Here is a 14,896-nt window from a genome sequence, read left to right as displayed (position 1 = left end):
TAGTGTGTATTTTCAAGTACAATTCTTGATTTTCTATTAAGTATGTTTCAACGACAAACGGGATAGCGTGATTATGAAAAATAGTACTTGCAGTCAATGAAAGACCATGGTTGGATCTGAAAAACATCATGAAAAGTATAGTAATTACAATTTTTTAATCTCTGACACTTGGTCCACTCTGTTTGAACAAAACATAATAATATATTCAATCAACTTCTCAATAACTATGAATTGTCCGAAAAGAATATGCAGTGTACTATCCCTAACTCGATGTTCTGTAACTCGATATTTTCCCTAACTTGATGGATTTCATGGCACCTTTGGTTTATTTTACAAGCATTCCTCTCTCCATAACTCGAAACCTCCCTAACTCGATGGGTCCCTGGATATCGAGTTAGAGAGAGTTGCCTATACATTGGGCTTCAGTATGAGATACTTTTTCGTGTTCATTGATGGACAAAGAGAAGAATCTTCTGATCTTCGGAGAAATCCAACATTACATTAAAAATTCCAAAACGTTCAAAAACACAAGCGATATTTCTCTTCCTGTTGTTATAGCTATGGCAGATATCGTGGCGGTATTTCCCAGTTAACATTTACCCTGTTACAGGCAATTAGATGTTTGTTCCAACACCACCATTATTTCACATTTCTAATATACAAAACATTAAAATGTGACATACATTTGGCAACGATTAAAAATAACAACAATGTATGCGTGCGATGCCGAAATACACAAGCACTCTTCACCATACAGTATCAAATCATCGAGCTCCACCATGAATTTGAAGTCGTTAATTTGCTATCGGGCGGAGCTCAATCTGCAATATTTCCCCTCTCTCCCCACAGTGTTCATTCGCATGCGGCAGTGTTCGATCTCTGCATTTCAAGCGACTGATTCACAGTTGCTCTTCATTTACGGTGCGGGTAGGTAAACACACAAAGGTATGGTAAAATGACCGGGCCGGGTGACGTGGTGGCTTGGTAGACGGTAGAACAAAACACGTTGCGACAGGACAAAGCTTCGAGGCAGCTATTCTTATGCATACTGGCTGCCAGGAGATACACACAGGGGTTGGGCTTGCGTAGCATTAGAGAAGTCTATTGTGTGCCCACTGGCTGGAGCAAGATTATGATTTAAGCGAGTGAGTGAGTGTTATGATTATAGAGACTTTCAACTTTTGCGGCTCATGCATCTCTAGCTTTGAAAAGAGCAATTCAGAAAAGTTATTCTAAACTCACTGTTTTGAGCCATTGGACCATTTTGGACACCCTCGAGGCCGCCGCCGTCTGTTATCATGATGGCTGCCGAAATCATGTGTGATTTGAAATTGTGAGCGACTTATTTATATGTAGGGGAGGTGGGGGTAAAACGGACATGTTAAGAAGAACTTCAATTATACAGGGTTTTCCATTTCGGGCTTCCGAGAGTATACAGCACTGCGCTGACAACCGTTTGACATAGATGTCAACCAAAGCGGCATATCGTTAGTTGAATGTCTGCCATTTTACAATATGGCTCGTTTTAGCATCGCACAACGTGTTAATTTTGTTAAATTATACTATAAAAATGATAAAGAACCGGCAAATGTTTTTCGAGCATTGCGGACGGGTTTTGGTCGTCATGGACGGCCTACAGAGCACACAATCGCTGATGTAGTGCGTAAATTCGAACAAACTGGATCCGTAGCGGATATTGTGAAACCTGTGCATCATCGTAATGTGCGTTCGGCCGAAAATATTGCTGCTGTTGCTGCCAGTGTGGAGGATGACCCGAATGTTTCGATTCCACGGCGTGCTCAGCAATTGGGCTTGTCAAACACATCATTGTGGCGAATTTTGCATTTGGACTTGCACCTACATCCATATAAAGCCCAACTGGTACAAAAATTAGAGCGTGGTGACCATGGAATGCGTCGGGCATACGTCGATTAGGTGAACGAACAACAGCAGCAAAATGCTGAATTTTCGCATCAAATTTTCTTCAGCGATGAGGCACATTTCGAGCTCCGTGGCTATGTGAACACCCAAAATTTCCGTATATGGGGCTCAGAAAATCCACACGTGATTGTTGAGAGGCCATTGCATCCGCCAAAAATCACTGTTTGGTGCGCATTATGGTCTGGTGGAGTCATCGGGCCGTATTTCTTTGAATATGAGGACGGCGAGACGGTAACTGTGAATGGTGAGCGCTATGGCCGCATGTTAACCGATTTTTTTTGCCACAAATTGAAGATATGGATACGGATGACATGTGGTTTCAGCAGGACGGCGCCACGTGCCACACAACACGACCGAACTTGGCCATATTGCGAACGAAATTTGAGGGACGCATAATTTCGCGTTTTGGTGATGCCAATTGGCCGTCCAGATCATGCGATTTGAACCCGCTAGACTTTTTTTGTGGGGTTATGCGAAAGACCGTGTCTATGCCAACTCTCCGCAAACTCTTGAACATTTGAAAGACAACATTCGTGAAGTTATGACCGAGATACCGCCCCATATGTGCCGAAAGTCACCGAAAATTACCTGTTCCGGATCAAGGTGTGCGAGGAAGCCCTAGGTGGACATTCGAATGATGTTGTATTTCACACATAATGGCATAAACCAAACTTTAATTTGAAATAAAAGTTTCATCGAAATTCGAATTCTAAGTGTGTTTTATTTCAATTTACTTTCGGAATTTGAAGTTGGAAAACCCTGTCTTTAGAGTCTCATGTTTCCCAAAACATTGATGCAGTTTCTTACAATTCAATATACTGTGTTTCTACCTAATTGATCAAATATTTTACAAAAAAGTGTTTTTCAATGTTTTTTACTACAATTAAAACAGACCGAGTACAATATTTTTTTCGATTCGAATGTCCGTTAAATGATGAAAAAATCGAATTGATCTACCTAGAAGTGATATCATGCTTTTCAGAAGTATAAACGGAGATACCCTCAACTATTTTGCTTTTGGTTCCAGTCAGTTTCTAAACAGTCCCTATGTGGCGATTTAATTTCCATTTATAGACGCAGGGCATTCCTTAGGAGTAGATTAAAAAGGCTTTTCACAGTCCATCTCACTCCCACTGGCAACTGTCCATTTTACCCACCAGTACAATTATTTCAATAATTTAAATTTTCCACTTAAAATCGAATTTACTTTTCCGTATATACCTAATATCGCTTCTTTGTTAACTCACAAACCGAAATATAACCATTAGCGAATTGAATTTTGATATTAAACCACTCAAAATGCTTAATATCGAAGCAGCTGAAATCACTTCATTTGATTTTCGGTTTTTGTTTCCCTTTTCCACTTTTGATCAGTATTCATTGCCATAAAGTGACTTAAATATCATAGAATAACATGTAGAAGGTGTTCTCATTAACAGAAATCTGAAATTCAAAATGTAACTATACAAACCAATCACCTGCCCATATTACCCCCACTGTTCGTATTACTCACAGTTCCCCTACCCAATAAGTTGAAAGCGCACGTAGCATAACTGCAAGCTTTCCTTTCTCAAGATTGTTGGTAAAACAAACGCTTTATTTACCTTTGATTCGCACTAGCATTTAAATATTGTACCTCGCTGATACATTTGTTGTTTGTTATTGAAAGTTGGTTGGTGAACGAATGAACGAAGCGTTCCATCGGTACTTCTTGTACTTAGCTTTTTGTCCAGTAACTCCTATCCCTACATCACCGCGGTGCCAGGTTGGCCAAGAGTAGGAGTTCAGACCGCTGATTGGTAGTTTCAGGCCTAAGACTAATAGACTTCGCCCGCTCCAAGAATATGGCCATACGTAGCACCTCCTTCAATATCGTTAAACCTGAAGATCACCATAGCGTGTAAAGGAAATTTTATTTCAATATTTGTTTTTATTGATAGAACAATGAATTATCTGTATTGTGATGCTAAAACAAGTTTTGTACTTTCAATCAATCCCGAAATACAGCTGGTTTTGTGATTCCGCATTCTAAATGAATCATGCTTTAATCAACAGTACGAAACGAAACATCATGAGAAAGGCTGGCTTCGTCTTCTGATTGAAGTTATTCATTAACTTTACTAAAACAGCAACACAATAATGTATAATAGACTACGTTTGTGAGTACTTTATTATGCTTCGATATAACGTACAATTCGATACAACGTACAATTTTGGAAGTGATATGTACGTTTTATCGAAGTTTACCTGTTTAAGAGAAAAAGTTGACGTCTTCCACAAAATTTCATATTTTAATGAGATTAAAAACTTTGTCGAATACACACTATGGCTTTGAACAAAATTAGGATTTAAAAAAAAAATATAGAAGATAGTGTCCATGACACGATCGCATTGTTGACGTAGAACTACGCTGTAATTTAATTCAAGTTGCTTGTTTATAACTTCGGGTATTATTTTAAAATGCTACGAAATTTAAGAAATAACTGTTTAGTAGAATGGTTTGGTAGCCCTGAAATGGTTTTTCATTGTAAAATCAGCTGAAGATAATTGATTAATGATTCATTCTTATCCTCGCAGAACAATAAACTAGCTGATCGTATGTTGCAATTCGTTTTATGTCAATGCAATGAAAATTTGCCTCGAACGGAATAACGTTTTCGCAATTGACATACACTCGGCTACTTCATACACTTGTTGCACCAGCATCATTATTCCACATCTCATAACATCAATCTATCTTTGGCACCGCATTGAAATAACGACAAGAGTAATGCTTTCAAGTATCAAATATCATGGTACATTTTATTTAGTATTGCTTCAGTGAAATCGCACCTCTAAACATCGTCGCACAACGAAAACCAACCAGCATCAAACAAGTGTTCAACATAGCATGCATACAGAGCCATACATTGATGGCTTGAAGTGACTTAGCAAATAAACACTTCTCATCATTTTGCGCTATTCTCAAAAGAAACGCTTCTGTTAACATTACCGGCATCGAAAAAAGTTGCATTAACAGTTCGGCTGAAAAGTTTAAAGGTAACACAGTAAAACGATTTTCAGCAATTATAACGATCTTGCAACTTTTCGATCCATTTTTATAGTACTCTTTCGGGTTTTCCTCAAAATAGGCCTCAGTTTCGGTAATCACTTCATCATCGGTCTTAAATTTCGTGCCAGCGAGCATTCTCTTCAGGTCTGCGAACAGAAAATAGTCACTGGGGCCAGATTTGGATGATACGGTGGATGCAGAAGCAATTCGAAGCCCAATTCATTCAATTTCACAATCAATACACGAAATTCGGATTTTTCCATTTTTTTTCTCAATAACAAAAGTTGCTTTACTCTCAATGCTGTAACTCACGAACCAATCGACCGTTTGCTGTCAAATTTTGACACGTGTCCATTGAAAGACGGTGCTTTGTGATAGTTAGGTAGATTTTTGTAGGAGGCGCCATCTAGACGTCAACCTTATGAACTTTTCAGCCGAACAGTTACTTCTCATGCTCGAGATAAGCGCAGCTGTTATCCTTAGTGGAGAAAGTTTTGCTACTGGCAAACGAAACCCAATCACATACAAAATTCTAGAACGACATTTACTTTCTTGGTGACTAAATAAACGAATTTTATTCTGTCTGGTATTCTCAAAAACCTCGAAAAGAGTTGCATTGCTTCATTATGATCGAGATTAGTGCAAATGCCATCCTTGTTGAAGGCAGTCTTGCGATTCGCACGCGAACCCAAACAACTCACAACATTCCAGCACGACATTCACTATGGCTTAGCTTGATATTCATCAAATAATTATTTGGCGCACAACCTTAACTCCTGCTTCGCCATAGCATCAGTTCGATGCATTGATGCAATGTCAAAGGCACCTTATGATAACGGAAACGGAAAACAAGCGATGTTAACTGCTCCGAATGAACAAAAAGTCTGAATATTTGTCTCAACAGAAATCCAATATTAATACCCTAGCGCAAATATTCCTCTTCTGCTACCTCCTTTATTTATTTTTTTTATTATCGCGGCACCACCATTTATTTACATAACCAAACAATCGTCCAGGGCCAATGCACACGGGAGCAGATACAAATGGGGTTTCAGCGTAGCGAAGATGCCATTTGTAGGCAAATATTCCCCTTCGTTCTTCTTTTTCTTTTATTTGTTCACGGAGACTTTAAATCATTCCACTTCGTTGATCGCCGATAAGTTGCTCGTTATTGACGGCATGGGTAGGGAAGTTCACAAATGAGCAGAGCAAATGTGTGGGAAAATGAAAATGCTTCTAGTTTTCATCAATTTAAACCGTTTACATACCAAGGGATTGTAAAATCAGTTCGCAGCAAAAATAGTTTTTAACGTTAACTTTATTTCATAAAAACGTGACCTGTTTTCTGATTTGACACCCTTTATGAAAGACGTAGTTCTATGTCAAAAAATGTGACATCGATGTAATGCTGAATACATCATAAACATCAACCGGACAATTTCGACTTGCGCTCCTTCCAACCCGTATGACTTCTAAGGTGCTTGTAGTACCCTCCAGAACTCCTATACACTTTTGGACACTGTGGGCAAGAGTAGGAAAGTCCACCTGCGAAGAAAAGTACTCTGTTGAATGATTCATTGTAATAAACTTTGTTTACTAACCCATATGTTTTCGCATGTGCAACCGGAGCGTCCCAGGATGTCTAAACACTTTCGAACAGTGTGAACAAGAATATGGACGTTCACCTGCAAAGGAAAAAAAAACTGCGAAATAATTCGCTGTAATAAAATATATTTTACCAACCAGTATGAGATCGAATGTGTTCTTTTAGATACGGAGCTTTATGAAACGCCTTCGAACAATGTGGACAAGAATGAAAACCTTCACCTGCAAAAGAATAATCCTGCTGAATGGTTTATTGCAATGAAACATGGTCTACCAACCCGTATGAGTTCGCATGTGTTCTTTGAACCTTGTATGATGATTGAACGTTTTCGGGCAATGTGGACATGAAAATGGACGTTCACCTGCAATGGAAAGACTGCTGAATTGTCCACTGTAATAAAGCATATTTCACCAACCAGTATGCGTTCGAATGTGTATTTTGAGATTGGAAGTTTGTGGAAACGCCTTCGGACAATGTGGACAAGTATAGGGACGTTCACCTGCGAGGGAATAGATCCACTAAATAGTTTGTTTTAGTCTAACATTTTTACCAACCAGTGTGAGTTCGAATATGTTCTTTGAGATACCGAGCTTTGCGAAACGCCTTCGAACAATGTGGACAAGGATGGGAACGTTCACCTGGAAAGGAATGATCCTGCTGAGTGGTTTATTGAATAGAACTCATTCTATACAGCCCGTATGAGTTCTACCGTGAAATTTGAGTTCGTAACTTGAATAAAATGTTTTTTTTTCGTTTTAATGGTATCTTTCCTGAAACATTAACTGATTATCTGGCAAATAAATAATAAATAATGAAGGTCTCGCCTCATTCCAGTACATAGGTTTTGGTCGATTAACTGATTGATAATTAATGATTACATAACCAGTGTTACAAAAAAAATATAGGAGGTTGTGTTCAAGACACGACCGCATTGTTGACGTAGAACTACGCTGTAGTTTAATTCAAGTCGCTTAATATAACTGCGGATATTATTTTATAATGCTACGAAAATTTTGAAATAACTATTCTACCAGTTTGGTGGCCCTGAAATGGTTTTTTATTGTAGAATCATTTGGCGATAATTGTTTGAAGATTCATTCTTGTGCTCGCAGAACAATACATGCTCGAGGTAAGCTCAGCTGTCATCCTTAGTGGAGAAAGTTTTGCTACTGGCAAGCGAAACCAAATCACATACAAAATTTCAGAACGACATTTACTTTATTGGTGACTAAATAAACGAAATAAACTCTATCTGTTAATCTTAACAACTCCGAAAAGAGTAGCACTGCTTCATTATGATCAAGATTAGCGCAAATGCAATCCTAGTTGAAAGCAGTATTGCGACTGGAACGCGAGCCCAAATAAATTAATATCTTAATATAACTTATTGAATAATTTGGTATTCCTCAAATAATTTTTGGTGCACATTCTCAACACGTGCTTCACCATAGCGTCAGTTCAATGCATTGATGACAGAAAACAAAAAATGTGAACTGCTTGGAAAAAAGGCTGAATATTTGCCTCAGCAGAGATTCATTACCAATACCCTAGCGTGAATATTTCCGGCCTACTATCTCCCCTCCTTGTTTATATTAATCACTACCTGACCCGGCAAACTTCGTCCCGCCCAATTTTTTTTTATCAATACTTTCAAACATTCACGTTTTCTTACTATGAGCAGAACTGTTCATTGATTGATCTTCTATTCGACCCCGTTGAATTCACCTTTTACACTATTTTCTAACAAAACTCATCATTATAATATCAGATTATTTTCAGACACAATTCTCGTTCAAGATTTTTCAACCACTTGCAAATGACATGTTTCTCCGTTACATGGAATAAATATTTTATACAGAAAATCTGATAAAATAAAGACAGCCCTAAATCGGACAATTCCTTCCTCGAGTTCTGCTCTTATCAACACATCCGACGATCCTTTTTTGGTATAGATAGAAGAAGATATAGGAGTGCGTTTCATCACATTAAAATCGATTTCCAGTTTCGAACAAAGATCACTTTCGCTAGCGCAAACGTCAAATGGACCAACAACACTTGTCACTATGTAATTGTAGAACATCTGGGAGTTAAATTTTCCGAATTTCCCTTTTTTCTCTTTCTCTAATGCAGAAATTTGTGTTTCATTTGTATGGCAGACCCACCGCCCCCCTAGAGAGGGTAGTGGATAGTCTAACCACCATAGAAACAATTATTGCACCCTAAAATCTTCACATGCCAAATTTGGTTTCATTTACTTTAATAATTCTCGAGTAATGCAGAAATTTGCGTTTCATTTGTAAAGGGGGCTGCCCCCTTAGAGAGTTGGGTGGAGAGTCTAACCACCATAGAAATATTGATAGCACACCAAAACCTTCATATGCCTAATTTGATTTCATCTGCATGAATAATTCTCGAATAATGCAAAAATTTGTTTCATTTGTATGGCAGCCTCCCTTAGAGAGGGAGGTGGAGAGTTTAACTACCCTAGAAACATTAATTGCACCCTAAAACCTTAATGTGCCTAATTTGGTTTGATTTGCTTGATTAATTCTCGAGTAATGCAGAAATTTGTGTTTCATTTGCATGGCAGCCCCCCTCAGAGAGGGGGGTGGAGAGTCTAACCATCATAGAATCATTTCTTGCACCCTAAAATTTCGATATGCTTCATTTGGTTTCGTTTACTTTATTAATTCTCGTGTAACGCAGAAATATGTGTTTCATTTGTATGGTAGACACACACCCCCCACCCCCCTAAGAGAGGGGGGTGGAGAGTCTAACTACCATAGAAACATTTATTGCAGCCTAAAACCTCCACATGCCAAATTTGGTTTCATTTGCTTGAATAATTCTCAAGTAATTCAGAAACTGTTTGTTTGTGTTTAATTTGTCTGGAAGCCCTCCTTAAAAGGGGGGAGGGGTCTCAAACTATCACGAAAAACTTCCCCGGCCCCAAAAACCCCTACATACCAATTTTCATGTTGACCGGTTCAATAGTTTCCGAGTCCATAAGAATCAGACAGACAGACAGACAGAAATCCATTTATACTGCTTCAGTTCATCTCTCTAACCTTCAAAAAGGCCCTTGGAAAACTTTACTTATCCATAATATCACTCCTCCATCCCCATTGCCTTGAGAAAGGCGTTCGGTCCCACGCCGTCCAGCTCGCCCAGCAACGATGTTTTTCAGTCGATTTCCTCACGAAGAATGAAAGTTTGCCTTAGCGAGATCCACTGTTCATCTTCTTCTTCTTCAATGGCACTATCGTTCCTAGAGGAACTTCACCGTCTCAACGTAGTATTACTTACGTCATCTTTATTAGTACTTAGTTGAGATTTCTATGCCAAATAACACGCCTTGAATGCATTCTGAGTGGCAAGCTCTAGAATACGCGTGATCACAGTGCAAGTCGGAGGAAATTTCTTTGACGAAAAATTCCCCCGACCAGAACGGGAATCGAACCCGAACACCCGGCATGTTAGTTATGACGCTAACCACTCGGCCACGGGAGCACTATCCACTGTTCATACTCTAGGCAAATATTGTCCTTCGTTCTTCTTCTCTTCTTTTGTTCACGGCGACTTTACATCTTATGATTTCCCCTTCGTTGCTCGTCGTTAAGTTGCCCGTTATTGACAGCTCTTTTCGGGAAAGCACACAAATGGACAGAACAAATATATGGGGAAATGAGAAGGCTTCCAATTTTCACCAATTTATATCATATACAGACTATGGGATTATAATGTATAGCATACCAAACAAATCTTAGAAAATTTCCGATTCGATTGGTATGCAAATCGTTAAAATCCGTTCGCAGCAAAAATAGTTATTAACGTTGGGCCCTATTATAGAAATCGAGGCGATAAGAATTTGCTCGTTAGACCTATTTTACTATTATAGAATTCGAGCAATTCGATAGCACCGAGCGAGTGATAGCATTTCGATGCAAGTGTCAGAACTTTTCGAGTTTTTTGGTTCACTTGTTGCATATCTTCAGAGAATTATTTTGTTTTGGTTTGCGTCCCTGATATTTTCCTTTAGGAAACATTTCAGAAACGCTTGAATATATGCAATTTTCAACACATGTTCGTTTGTTTTGATCAGTATTTGTTTTACGGTGTTGCCAGAATAGTCTATACAAGGTAATTGTTCAATCCAACATTATTCATATTAATTAAGTTATAATTTACAATGCAGAACTTACTTCCAGCACATATTTCAGTGGCTGAAAACGAGTGGACAGACAAATCACCACCTGTTTGAACGACTCGTTGAACCAATGGAAGCGAATGTAAACATTGCTCGAGGTATTTGTGGAGGAAGTTCAAATAAAATCCAGGTTAAGGTAACGTTGGAGGAATTTAGTGAGGAGCTTAATGCGCTGAGACCATCAATGCGTCTTGGTTCAGAATGCCAGAAAGTAAGTGTTTCTTCTACGATACATACAACTTCATAAGTAAATTTTATCATATTATTTGAATTACTATCAAACGAATTTCCTACCTAAAAATGTCTTATTCCTGCTAGCGTATGTTAGTACGTGTTACTTTTGTCAGCAATTTTCTTTTTTATTGCTATACTATACCGAACTTTCTATACCATATGCTAAAGCTGAAATGTCTTGCAAAACAATAATGATCTTTTTTAAATTACAGATTTGGATTGACATGAGGTGAAAAGTAAATAAACACTAGCACACAACAAGCGAGAATTCAGGACCAAAGGTGGTGACCCAATACAATAATGCTATTGACGCCGCTACAACAAGAAATCTTACGGAATGACATAGATTGCTGTTGTGAAAATAAATGAAAAGATTCATTTTCTAATAATTATATTTTTGTGAAGCAAATTGTTCCACGATATCGTTTTTATTACACATCCATGCATGCATTATGCCTATTAAGCTTCATTCGATGAGGGAATATCAGTTTTCTCCAAAACATAACCATATTAACACTTTTGGAAATACATTTTCATAGCAGATACCTCAAAAAAAGATTTGGCATCCTTTCTATAGTGTTCGTGAAACATTTCAAGCTTGTTTCAAAATATTTCATCACAACCGCTGACATTCGAGCTTGCTAACGAATCGAGCAGTTTTCCTCGATTTCTATAATTCCAGATTTTACTCGGTGTGATAGTGATAGTGATTGTATCGAATCCTCGATTCGATTTATATAATAGGGCCCGTTAACTTTATTTCATAAAGACGTGACCTGTTTTCTGATTTGGCACCCTCAATGTAAGACGTAGTCCTACGTTAAAAACAGCTGAAAAGAAACATGTACTGTAGGAATAATATTTAACTTAAGAAAACATTGTAGCATTAATATATAAGTCTGTAGTTTACATCTGTTTGACGAAAATGAATTAATAATAATAATAATTCACTAAGTTTTATCAATTCAAAAGTTTTATTGAACATGCTTGTGTGAAATAAACAGTAAATCTTTCAGTTCAGCCAAGCCACAAGAAGAAAAGCCTGCATTTCCTCATAGCATCTTCTGAGTTCACTGTAAGCTGACTGCCAAACTCGTCAGACTGTTCTAATCTTTACAGATTAATCAAACATTTTATCCGTTGGATGAATTTCAGGTTGTCTGCTTGATCCTTTACAAATTGCTCACCGACCTTCTTTGATTGACATCATTCACTCTCAATCTACAATCAAACCTCAACAGAGCTGTGCTCCTTTTTATCGAGACTCGCATATTCAATTCTACAATACGAACAAACTCTACTATGGGCCCTATTATAGAAATCGAATCGAGGATTCGATACAATCACTATCACTATCACACCGAGTAAAATCTGGAATTATAGAAATCGAGGAAAACTGCTCGATTCGTTAGCAAGCTCGAATGTCAGCGGATGTGATGAAATATTTTGAAATGTTTCATGAAGCACTATAAAAAGGATGCCAAATCTTTTTTTGAGGCATCTGCTATGAAAATGTATTTCCAAAAGAGTTAATATGGTTATGTTTTGGAGTAAATTGATATTCCCTCAAAGAATAAAGCTTAATAGGCGTAAGGCACGCATGCATGTGTAATAAAAACGGACAGCGTGGAACAATTTGCTGTACAAAAAATATAATTATTAGAAAATCTATGGAATTCCGTGAAGAGTCATGCACGAATTTCACTTTTCTCTTAGCAAAACAATTTTTGTTATTCATGTAATGCAACATGTAATTCTCTTTTATCGTCGATTTCTTGTTGTAGCGGCATCGATAGCTTTATTGTATTGGGTCCACCACCTGTTGCTCTAAATTCTCGCTTGTTGTGTGCTAGTGTTTTTTTTACCTTTCCACTCATGTCAATCCAAATCTGTGATTTGAACAAAATCATTATTGTTTTTCAGGATAGCTTTAGCATATGGTATAGAGCATAATACCACTCCGACCATTAGTTTGATCTATTGTAGTGAAAGTGGTATAGTTTGGCATAGTATAGCGATAAAAAAAATTGCTGCCAAAAATAACGTACTAATGTATCCTAGTAGAAGTAAGCAATTTTTAGGTAGGAAATTCGGTTTAAAGAAATTCAAAGAGTATGATAAAATTTACTTATGAAAGTTATGTGTATCGTAAAAGAAATACTTACTTTCTGCCATTCTGAACCTAGATGCATTGGTGGTCTCAGTGCATTAAGTTCCTCTCTGGATTCCTCCAACTTTTCCTACACCGGGATTATATTAGAATTGCCTCCACAAAGATCTCGAGCAATGTCTCTGTTCGCTTCCATTGTTTCAAGGAGCCGTTCAAACTGGTGGTGATTTGGTTTTTTTTCTTCCACCACTCATTTTCAGCCACTGAAATATGCGCTGGAAGTAAATCCTGCATTGTAAGTTATAACATGATTTATATTAATAATGCTGTTTTGAACACTTACCTTGTATAGACTATTCTGGCAGCACCGTAAAACAAATGCTGATCAAAACAAACAAACATGTGTTGCAAATTGCATATATTGAAGTGTTTCTGAAATGTTTCCCAAAGGGATGCAAGCCAAAACAAAATAATTCTCTGAAGATATGCAACAAGTGAACCAAACAACTCGAAAAGTTCTGACACTTGCATCGACAGTTATCACTCGCTCGGTGCTATCGAATTGCTCGATTTCTATAATAGTAAAATAGAGTTAACGAGCAAAATTCTTATCGCCTCGATTTCTATAATAGGGCCCTATATTCCAATAACTATCACAATTCAGATTACTCATAACAGCATTAATGTGCGCGCATCGTCAGGTTCACTTACCAAATCAATACTTTCATTAATACATAAAAAATTGTCAACGAAATATAAATTGAACTTGTTGATGATGTTCTAACTGATTGAACTGATGTTCTAACTGAATTTCCGAAAACTATGGTTCGCGGTCAACTTGTTTTAGCCAATGTTTGCAGTAAAAACACCACATTCTTACACGCATGTAATCATATGTGGTCTTTCATCATACCTTCTTCCGCGGGGCCTTCCTTACATTTATAACCAACTTCCATCTGTGTAGCATCCAAATCGCTTTTTCTTTGTGTATTTGCTCTTGCAACCGGAATTATTATTTGATTGGCTTCATCTTCGTCTATTTTGCTGACACAAAAAAGCTCTCCATTCTGTCCCATGATTAGCGTTTCGGTTTTCTCTTCAATTTTGCCTGTCTCAAAAATGTTTTCATTATCCGACAGCTTATGGTCATCAATCATTAACTCCGGCTCCATCTTGATGGCAGTCGGTTCTACGCTTGGCAAAATTAGGAAGCAGCTCTCCGAAATGTTGTGGACAGTTATGAACTCTTGGTGGCATTTGTCGCACGTGGGATAACTGCTCAACTGGGAAGTGAAACTGCTCAACTTCTGCAGAATAGGTTTTAGTTGCTGCTCTTGATGATGAGTGGGAACCAGCGCGTAACGAGACTTCTCATTGCATGTTTGAGAGCAAAAGCTGCATTGATCACTGGTAAAATGTGTTGTTATGGAAGATCAGTGTTATTTACGGTAATTAAATCTACATCTAATAATTTAGATGTGCACAGGATAACAAAATACGGCCTGCAATGTTGCGGTTTCCTAATCATTTTCCCAATAAACTTACAGATTGTTGCTAACAAGCGCCATGTCAATCCTCAAGAGAAATCTCACCCATCCAAACAAATTTAATGTACAAAACTGTTCAATAATAACGTAGAAATGCTGAAACTATACGTTCGTGCAAGAAAAACAAGCTATCGCATGGATATTTTGATCTTTTTAAATTTTTCATTGACAGCTTCACCAAAAATAAACAGATAAACTA

General features: G+C 37.8%; 2 protein-coding genes and 1 long non-coding RNA gene across 5 annotated transcripts in view; 1 reads left to right on the top strand and 2 right to left on the bottom strand.

Annotated features, from left to right (window-relative positions):
• LOC129771717 (probable G-protein coupled receptor Mth-like 14) overlaps window positions 1-14,896 on the top strand; it is a 93,592-nt gene that overhangs the window by 62,827 nt on the left and 15,869 nt on the right. The gene's annotated exons all lie outside the window — the stretch shown is intronic.
• On the bottom strand, window positions 6,294-14,869 carry LOC129771724 (zinc finger and SCAN domain-containing protein 21-like). 3 transcript variants are annotated; one of them, XM_055775701.1, is made up of 8 exons: window positions 14,696-14,869; window positions 14,064-14,557; window positions 7,154-7,237; window positions 7,015-7,098; window positions 6,877-6,960; window positions 6,737-6,820; window positions 6,595-6,696; window positions 6,294-6,538 (listed from the first exon to the last, which is right to left on the bottom strand). In XM_055775701.1, exons 1-8 carry the CDS (start codon window positions 14,716-14,718, stop codon window positions 6,420-6,422), a joined length of 1,074 nt encoding a protein of 357 aa, XP_055631676.1. In that variant the 5' UTR covers window positions 14,719-14,869; the 3' UTR covers window positions 6,294-6,419. The 3 variants fall into 3 exon arrangements, with proteins under 3 accessions (XP_055631676.1, XP_055631677.1, XP_055631678.1); XM_055775702.1 differs by having other exon boundaries at window positions 6,595-6,678; XM_055775703.1 differs by lacking the exons at window positions 7,015-7,098; window positions 7,154-7,237.
• LOC129771732 (uncharacterized) lies at window positions 7,340-14,057 on the bottom strand. Its single transcript, XR_008742469.1, has 2 exons — window positions 13,206-14,057; window positions 7,340-12,929 (listed from the first exon to the last, which is right to left on the bottom strand). It is a non-coding gene; the product is annotated as an uncharacterized LOC129771732 (long non-coding RNA).

The sequence above is a fragment of the Toxorhynchites rutilus genome, chromosome 2, assembly GCF_029784135.1.
Source record: "Toxorhynchites rutilus septentrionalis strain SRP chromosome 2, ASM2978413v1, whole genome shotgun sequence".
NCBI classification, from domain to species: Eukaryota; Metazoa; Arthropoda; class Insecta; order Diptera; family Culicidae; genus Toxorhynchites; species Toxorhynchites rutilus.
Note: the sequence above shows the minus strand (reverse complement) of the source record. Positions and strands in the feature narration are given on the sequence as shown.